Source organism: Mobula hypostoma, chromosome 9 (assembly GCF_963921235.1).
Source record: "Mobula hypostoma chromosome 9, sMobHyp1.1, whole genome shotgun sequence".
NCBI classification, from domain to species: domain Eukaryota; kingdom Metazoa; phylum Chordata; class Chondrichthyes; order Myliobatiformes; family Myliobatidae; genus Mobula; species Mobula hypostoma.
Window position 1 is genome coordinate 27,623,270 of NC_086105.1, and position 9,760 is coordinate 27,633,029.

The 9,760-nt window shown below is 41.7% G+C and overlaps 1 protein-coding gene across 1 annotated transcript; it reads right to left on the reverse strand.

Moving 5' to 3' along the window:
- Positions 1 to 1,250: 1,250 nt before the first annotated feature.
- On the reverse strand, positions 1,251 to 9,269 carry crebl2 (cAMP responsive element binding protein-like 2). The gene is made up of 4 exons (XM_063057928.1): positions 8,828 to 9,269; positions 6,469 to 6,666; positions 3,127 to 3,271; positions 1,251 to 1,513 (listed from the first exon to the last, which is right to left on the reverse strand). Coding segments are annotated over exons 1-4 (360 nt in total). The 5' UTR covers positions 8,843 to 9,269; the 3' UTR covers positions 1,251 to 1,511.
- Positions 9,270 to 9,760: the final 491 nt, after the last annotated feature.

Here is a 9,760-nt window from a genome sequence, read left to right on the forward strand (position 1 = left end):
TAGCTGAAATGTGGACTCATCTGACCACAGCACATGGATCCACAGTCTTTCGGTCCATCTGAGATAAGCTCGGGCCCGGAGAACTCGCCGGCGTTTCTGCATATAGTTGATGTATGGCTTCCTCCTTGCGTAATAGTTTCAAGTTGCATTTCTGGATGCAGCAACAGACTGTGCTGAGTGACAATGGTTTTCCAAAGTACTCCCGAGCCCAGGTGGCTATAATTGTCACAGTAGCATGACAGTTTCTTAGGCAGTGCCGCCTGCGGGTTCGAAGATCACGCACATTCAACAGTGGTTTCCGACCTTGCCCTTTACGCACTGAGATGTCTCTGAATTCTCCGAATCTTTTCACAATATTATGTACTGTAGAGGTTGAAAGACCTAAATTCTCTGCAATCTTGCGTTGAGAAATGTTCCCTTTGAACTGACTAACAATTCTCTCACGAATGTTGGCACAAAGGGGTGAGCCACGACCCATACCTTACCTGCTACCAATTAGCCTGCTTAATGTGGACTCTTCCAAACCGGTGTTACCTGAATATTCTGTGCACTTTTCAATCTTATTTTAACTCTGTCCCAACTTTTGTTGAGGGTGTTACAGCCATCAAATTCTAAATTTGTGTATATTTACAAAATACAATTAAGTTGGTCAGTAAAACTATTGAAAATCTTTTCTTTGTACTTTTGTCAGTTAACTAAAGGTTCACGTGAATTAACATATCACAGATTTTTGTTTTTATTGCATTTTGGAAAATATCCCAACTTTTCTGGAAATGGGGTTTGTAAATACCAGCAAATAGTTGTGGAAAATTAGTAATTAGCTTGTTGAAATGCAACATGTATATTATTTCTTTGGTTAATATAGGAGAGCATCTGGTGAAGTCAATGGATATAAACCATGACAGCACACATATACTACTTGGTTATTTCAAGGATATCCTACTGAAGATTAGTTTAACAGCTTTTAGGTAATAAGACAAGATAAATTTTTATAGCTTTGTGAAAAATATTTTTATAGCAACATGTTGCACTCAAAAGCAGTTTGATTAGTAAAAAAATTTTTTAAAGCAAAATTAAAGATTTAACCCTTTCTCTTGACAAGGATGATGCAAAGAGAAGAAGTGTGTGGAAAAGCAGCAAAGGAGAGAGCAGAATGTAAGAAGTATTTGATTTGTTGAAAGGTGGGAAACTGACTTTGTAAAAAGATGCAAAAGGTTTACTAAAACTCCTTTCTAATCGATTGCTAAATGCAACACGTGCATTGCTCTGGTATCAAAGCACTCAATTGACAATTTTAATTGCATTTAAATGAATAATATAATACAAAGAATCCCCTAACAGGATACACAATTTACATTTTGATTTACAGATATACAGCGCTGTCAGAACTCGAAGGATGCAATCAATTTCTTTTATCTTCTGATAATTTGTCCACTTTACACAATATTGGTTTAACTGAAGAACAATGGATTGATTTTGCTGGTCCTTTCCATGGCACCATTCTCAGGTAATTCTGAAATTAAAAAAAATATTATTAAATGCAAGGTTAAACATCCAAGTTATAGAATAGTTTCACATCAAGATATAGCACCTCAATAACCTATCAAATATAATAGTATCACCATGTAGCAGCACAAATTACTTGGAAGTGTTCATAATTATAAATAATCATAATCTTTTAAGTGATAATTATTTGATATTTACAAAAACCTCTACTACTCTAGCACAGATCGAATCCATGCAGCCTGTCACATTGTACTGGCTCTACAAACATGGGGCCTTAGACGTGCTTTTTCTTTGGTCCTTCTTATACTTTACCTAGTCCCATTTCCATGCCACCTTCCCACAGCCTTGAAATTCTTTCCTCTTGGATAATTATTTTGAACACTACAATTGAATCGGCTTCCATTACTACACCTAGCAATGCATTCTAAATCTTAACAACTTTTTATACATATTAAAGTTTTCCTCGTGTCACTTTTTAATATTTTTGCCAAACACCTTCAACTCTGTCCTATTGAAACTTTCACCAATACAGATATCATTACCTACCCTGTCTACACACTTAGTAAATTTCTTCTGTGTCCTCTCTAAATTGTTCACATCATTCTGAAGATGCCATACCTAGAATTGAGCATAATACTTCAATTGTGGCCAAACCAGTATTTTATTAAGATTCACCATGACCCCTCATCCTGGGTTTGTAAAGCCCAGGATCCACATTTGGTCTACCTGTCTGCCACTTTTAACATACCTGCACATGTGACTTTTTCCACTCCTTTTAGAATTGTGCCTTCTAGTTTACACCTCATTCCTACTAAAATGTAAAATAATGTTCTCGGCATTAAATATTATCTTTCAATGATAAGCTCGTCCCACTAGCTTGTCCATATAAAACTTCCTGAGATGTACTACCACACTCCCACAGTGCACCACAACTTTAAATTTTGTATGATTGGCTAGTTTGGAAATTGTACTGTTATTCCATGTGAATTATAATTTCACAGCCATCAGTTTTAACGTCATTGCTTCGCTTTGTATATTAATAATCAACCCGACACAACTGGTATTCAATATTAATACATTGTTAAGTTATATCAAACTTCTTTCCAAATATTGAATATAACAAGGCCTGGCTTCTTAACAATTCAAAGGCATATTGCTGCAGAAAATTCCTGCTAACATTCCATAAATTTACTACTTTCCAGGAATAAGTTGATCTCCTATGAGTTGGAACCTTGACCGGCTCGTTGCTTACAGTCTATGTACCATATTTCCAGGCTCTTCTGACAGGAGAAATATCCCCACAGAATACAAATTAACAAGCACATTTAGAATCTTACATGCTCTAACAAAATTACCTCTTAGTGTTGCAAAACTTTCCACTGACTTTTGGTTAAAATTTCAAAGCTGGGTCTGACTGATTTCAAGCTGTGCACACATATACAATTCCAGCAATGTTTGTTTGATGGTAATCATGAAGAGGCAACATAAACTAATTTTCCCCACAAATACCAAGGGAATGGCTCACAGCCCCAATGATTTGCAGAAGAAACTGAAATGTGAAATTTCCAAAACTCATTATTACTTGATAAATTATTCCAAATTATTTAATTAAATACTCACAAGACAAATTGGCATTTCCTTCCGTTCTTGTCTTTCCTGACTTGTTTGTAGACTGTTGTGCTTTGCTCTGATCATCCCCTGTCAAAAGTGCTTTTATTTCTGATGGTATCTTCCCTTGATCCATTGCTGTACACCATTGCTTGTACTACAAATCAAATCAAAAGATAAGTTTCAAGCAGGTGCAAAATGAAAGCGTAAAATCTAGTTGATAGCATTTCTAAATCTTTAAGAAATACAATTTGAAAATAGACCGCAACACACACAAAAAATGCTGGTGAACGCAGCAGGCCAGGCAGCATCTATAGGAAGAGGTACAGTCGACGTTTCAGGCCGAGACCCTTCGTCAGGACTAACGGAAAGAAGAGATAGTAAGAGATTTGAAAGTGAGAGGGGGAGGGGGGGATCCGAAATGATAGGAGAAGGCAGGAGGGGGAGGGATGGAGCCAAGAGCTGGAAAGTTGATTGGCAAAAGGGATACGAGGGGGGGGAGAGGGGGGAGGGGGGAGAGGGGAGGGGGGAGAGGGGAGGGGGGAGAGGGGAGGGGGGAGAGGGGAGGGGGGAGATGAATTAATAAATAAATAAATAACAGATGGGGTACAAAGGGGAGGTGGGGCATTAACAGAAGTTAGAGAAGTCAATGTTCATGCCATCAGGAATACAAGGTGTTGTTCCTCCAACCTGACTGTGGCTTCATCTTGATAGTAGGGGAGGCCGTGGATAGACATATCAGAATGGGAACGGGATGTGGAATTAAAATGTGTGGCCACTGGGAAATCCTGCTTTCTCTGGCAGAGAGTAGGTGTTCAGCAAAACGGGCTCCCAGCCTGTGTCGGGTCTCACCAATATACAGAAGGCCACATCGGGAGCACCGGACGCAGTACATCACCCCAGCCGACTTCTAGGTGTCGCCTCAGCTGGAAGGACTGTCTGGGGTCCTGAATGGTGGTGAGGGAGAAAGTGTAAGGGCATGTGTAGCATTTGTTCCACTTACAAGGATAAGTGCCGGGAGGGAGATCGGGGGGGAAGGGATGGGGGGGGACAAATGGACAAGGGAGTCGCGTAGGGAGCGATCCCTGCAGAAAGGGGGGGGGAGGGAAAGATGTACTTAGTGGTGGGATCCCGTTGGAGGTGGCGGAAGTTATGGAGAATTAGCTAGCTAGCTAGGAATATAAAGGAGGATAGCAAAAGTTTTTTGTTTTTTTTTGGTATGTGAAGAGAAGGAAGATAGTTAAGAACAATGTTGGGCCCTTGAAGAATGAATTGGGAGAAATTGTTATGGGAAACAGAGAAATGGCAGATGAATTTAATAAGTACTTTGGATCTGTCTTCACTAGGGAAGACACAAGCAATCTCCCAGATGTATGGATGGGCCAAGGACATAGGGTAACAGAGGAACTGAAACAGATTGACATTAGGAAGGAAACAGTGATGAGTAGACTGATGGGACTGAAGGCTAACAAATCCCCAGGTCCAGATGGTCTGCATCCTAGGGTACTAAAGGAGGTGGCTCTGGAAATTGCAGATGCATTGGTGATCATTTTCCAATGTTCCTTAGATGCAGGATCAGTTCCTGAGGATTGGTGAATGGCTAATGTTATCCCACTTCTTAAGAAAGGAGGGAGGGAGAAAACAGAGAACTATCGCCCTGTTAGCCTAACATCAGTAGTGGGGAAGATGCTAGAGTCCATTATTAAAGATGAAATAGCGGCATATCTTGATAGCAGTGATAGGATTGGGCCGAGCCAGCATGGATTTACCAAGGGCAAATCATGCTTGACTAATCTATTGGAGTTTTTCGAGAATGTAACCAGGAAGATAGACGTGGGAGATCCAGTGGATGTGGTGTACCTTGACTTTCAGAAGGCATTTGATAAGGTACCACATAGGAGATTGGTGGGTAAAATCAGACCTCATGGCATTGGGGGGAGGATATTGACATGGATAGAAAACTGGTTGGCAGATAGAAAGCAAAGTGTAGCAGTGAATGGGTGTTTCTCAGAATGGCAGGTGGTGACTAGTGGGGTGCCACAGGGCTCGGTATTGGGACCACAGCTGTTTACGATTTACGTCAATGATTTAGAGGAAGGCATTGTGAATAACACCAGCAAGTTTGCTGATGATACTAAGCTGGGTGGCAGTGTGACATGTGATGAGGATGTTAGGAGAATTCAAGGTGACTTGGATAGGCTGGCTGAGTGGGCAGAAACTTGGCAGATGGCGTTTAATGTGAATAAGTGTGAGGTTATTCACTTTGGGAGCAAGAACAGGAAGGCAGATTATTATCTGAACGGTGTGGAGTTAGGTAAGGGAGAAATACAAAGAGATCTAGGAGTACTTGTTCATCAGTCTCTGAAGGTGAATGAGCAAGTGCAGCAGGCAGTGAAGAAGGCTAATGGAATGTTGGCCTTTATTACAAAGGGAATGGAGTACAAGAGCAAGGAAATCCTTTTGCATTTGTACAGGGCCCTGGTGAGACCATACCTGGAGTATTGTGTGCAGTTTTGGTCTCCAGAGTTAAGGAAGGACATCCTGGCTGTGGAGGAGGTGCAGCGTAGGTTCACTAGGTTAATTCCTGGGATGTCCGGACTGTCTTACGCAGAGAGGTTAGAGAGACTGGGCTTGTACACGCTGGAATTAAGGAGATTGAGGGGGGATCTGATTGAGACATATAAGATTATTAAGGGATTGGATAAGATAGAGGCAGGAAATATGTTCCAGATGCTGGGAGAGTCCAGTACCAGAGGGCATGGTTTAAGAATAAGGGGTAGGTCATTTAGGACAGAGTTGAGGAGGAACAACTTCTCCCAGAGAGTAGTGGAGGTGTGGAACACGCTGCCTCAGAAGGCAGTGGAGGCCAATTCTCTGGATGCTTTCAAGAAGGAGCTAGATAGGTATCTTATGGATAGGGGAATCAAGGATTCTGGGGACAAGGCAGGAACCGGGTATTGATAGTAGATGATCAGCCATGATCTCAGAATGGTGGTGCAGGCTCAAAGGGCCAAATGGTCTACTTCTGCACCTATTGTCTATTATATGTTAGACCCTATTCCTAGTGGGGTGGTGGGAGGATGGGGTACCCACAAGATTATGTCAAGCCAGATCCTAAATGTTAGTAGAAATTAGCCTAAAACACAGTAACTTGGAAACAAAATAAAAATACAATTTACATTTTATTAAGCATATTTCACAAAAAACGTAATTTATAAAGAACATATGGGCTAAACAATATCTAATTGGGGGTGGAGAGGAGATTGAAAACCATGTACAAATAAAAATGTGAAGTATATTTACAGACATTGGTGGACTATCATGGCAATTCTGTTTGTGAACATTTTTACATACCATCTCCAGCTCTTCTCTCAGAGCACAAATTGCTCTCTCTCTTCTAGATACAAGTTCTTCCAAATATTGATAACGCAGCTTCTTCCTTGCCCGGCATTCTCGAGCACTCTGGCGACTTCTTTCTAGCTTTGCCTTTAAATCAATTTTCGCAGGTTTTCGCCCTCGCTTTCCTGGTTTCTTCACTTTTCCTCCCACTGCCTGTATGAGGATAAATGCCAGCATGACAGCAATTCAAGATTCAATCGTTTTATTTCTTAAAATTACATAAGAATGTAAGAAATCAGAGCATGAATGAACAATTTGGCCCCAGGAACCCAGTCCACTTTCATATACATCATAGCTAAGTTTATTTCAAAACCATTTCCCTGCACTATTCTAAAGTCCCTCCAATATCTATCAGATAGCTGAATTAAAACATTAAGTTTTGAATGCAGTCAATGACTTAGAATGCACTCATCATGAACTCCAAAGCTGCACCACCTGCCAGATGAAGAATTAGCTCCTTATAAAAGCCCCAAATAGCCTATTTTTTTCCCAGAGACTCTGGTATCTAATTCTAGTTTATCAGCATGAGAAAAATCCTTTCCACATTTTCTCTGTCAAACCCCTCTCAGAATTTTGTAAATTTTAATGAGATCAATTTTCATTCCTCTAAGTGCTGGAAGGCAGAGGCCTAGTTTACTCAATTTCAACTCATTGGAAGACTTGCCCTCCTATAAACCAGTCTGGCAAATCTTGCTCCCATTCCTCCAAACTAAGAGTATTCTTTGTTAGGTGGGAAGATCAAAATTGTGCATGATGTTTCTGGTATAGTCTCACCAGGATAGTAAAACGCATAATTGTTGTAGGATATCTTTATTCATATATACAAAACCTCTTGCAATATAGGTCCACATATCACTTACCTTTCAAATTGCCTACTGCATGCACACGTCAGATTAAAGTAATTGATTCAAAAAGGATTCCAGTGACCTTGTGCACATGGACATTTTCTAAAAAAAAGTAATACAGCACAGAAACAGGCCTCTTGGCCATCGAGTCTATGCCAAATCATAAATCTGCCCAGCCCCAACAACCTGCACCCAAATGATAGCCCTCTACATTCCTCACATACATGTAACTGTTCAAATTTCTTTTAAATGTTGAAATCAACCCCACATCCACCACTTGTGCTGGATCAACACTCATACCACCCTCTAAGTGAAAAAGCTCTCCCCTCATGTTCCCCTTAAACATTTCACTTTTCATCCATAATCCATGATCTCTAGATGTGGTCTCACTTTTTTAGTTGAAAAAAGCCTACTTATACCCTCATAATTTTGCATACCTCTATCAAAACTCCCCTCAATCTTCTACATGCTATGGAATAAAGTCCTAACCTATTCAACTTTTGTGTAGTGGACAATACGTATATTGACTGGCTGCTTCACAGACAGATATACAAACACCAATGCCCTCAAACAGAAAATCCTACAAAAAGTAATGAATACAGCCCAGTCCATCATGGATAAAGCCCTTCCCAGCATTCAGCACATCTACACTACACACTGTCGCAGGAAAGTGACATCCATCATCAGAGACCTCCATCACCCAGGTCATCCTCTCTTCTCACTACTGCCATCTGCAAGAAGCCTCAGGACTCACACCACAAAGTTCAGGAACAGTTATTACCACTCAGCCATCAGGCTCTTGAGCCAAAGGGGATAACTTCACTTGCCCCATCACTGAAATGTTCCCACAACCTATGGACTCACTATCAAGAACACGTCACTTCTTATTCTCAATATTTATTGCTTATTTATTTAATATTATTATTTCTTTCTTTTTGTATTTGCACACTGCTTGAACACCCAGTTAGTGAGGTCGTGGCTGCAAGAAAATGAATCCCAGTATTGTCTATGGTGATACACACGTACTTTGATAACAAACTTACTTTTGAATGTTTCCTCTCTCACCATTTCCTTACCTAAATGCATATCATCCCCCACCCCCACAAACCTCCCAAACCTCCCAGTGCCTCTATCTACTCGGTTGTCCAGTCACTTGTCTGTATTTGCTTGCATCTTCATTAATTTGACCGTGAGTAACTGGGAAATAACTCTCAATTTAAAGACATGATGCATCCAATTTCATGGCATTGCCTTAAAATCTCATCATTTTTAAACAGGCGTATCCATGGAACATTTACAACCATTCAGGACAAAACTGAACAGGAGGTAAATTGGCGCAGCAGCAAGCTTAAAACAAAGGTTTGTATCTCATTTACTGAAAATGCATAAATTAAAAAAGGGAATGCCAGCGGCTCTTGAAGCAGATCCATTTGACGTCGTCTGCTTCCAGCTCCAGGCTGTGTACTTACCTTACTTTCATCCATCTCCACGCTCCACCGTCCGATACGGCCGGCTCGGGCCCCGGTCACGGAACTGGCGGGTGGGCCGGGTCTCGGTGAAGGGACAGCGGACGCCTCGAGTGCCGGACCGTACGGCAGCTCAGGCCCCGGTCACCGAAGGCGGGCGACTCGGAGCAAGGTCAAGGGACAGTGCACGGCGGGCGGCACGGGCCTTGGGTGAAGGGACAGGCGACGGCTCGAGTCCCGGACTGAACGGCGGCTAGGTCTCCGGTCGCGGATCAGGCGGGTGGTTCGAGATCCGGTCAGGGACAGGCGGGCGCTTGCGAACCCAAACTCGGGGACTTTAAAAACTCCCGACCGTCAGAGGTAAACAAACACTGCTCTCAGTGCGCATGTGAACGGAGGTGTCATCGCTCGGGGACGGGAAAGGGAAACATCATCAAGCCGCGCTCTGTCCGCTCCGCTCCCTCACACCCAGACCTGGTGGGCGGTGATCCTGTGGTTAGGCCTCTGCCCCCTACACCTGTGGAAATCTGATGTAGGCGCTGTGCCAATGATGCCACTTTAATACGGGTTCTGGGTTCTCTCCAGATTGAAATTCAATTTTGCGAGGATTATTTCTCCCCAGATAAACGTTGGCCACGTTATGTTGGATTGTTCTTTCAGACCAAAGGAATATCTATAACATTTCGCTTCTCTTATATGAGGCCTATATACTTAAGTCTCACCTTGGATTCGTAGCAATATATTGACTCCTCTGAGGACTACAGCATCGAATCTATATGGCTATTTTGATTTTAAAAAACGAGAAAATTGAGTTTTCTTATGTGATAATTGTATATATGTAAATATGTATATAAAAGAAAATTTGAAACCCGCAGTTTCTGGTGGAAACGTGAAGTAAAATCAATATTCTGGAAATGACTCACTCATTGGGCGAGG

What these genes read in the sequence shown, in the direction of transcription:
- crebl2 (XM_063057928.1), bottom strand. An exon ending in TGAGAGAAGAGCTGGAGATG is followed by an intron (nt 3,272 to 6,468) that starts GTATGTAAAAAT and finishes TTTGATTTGTAG; the next exon opens with TACAAGCAATGGTGTACAGC.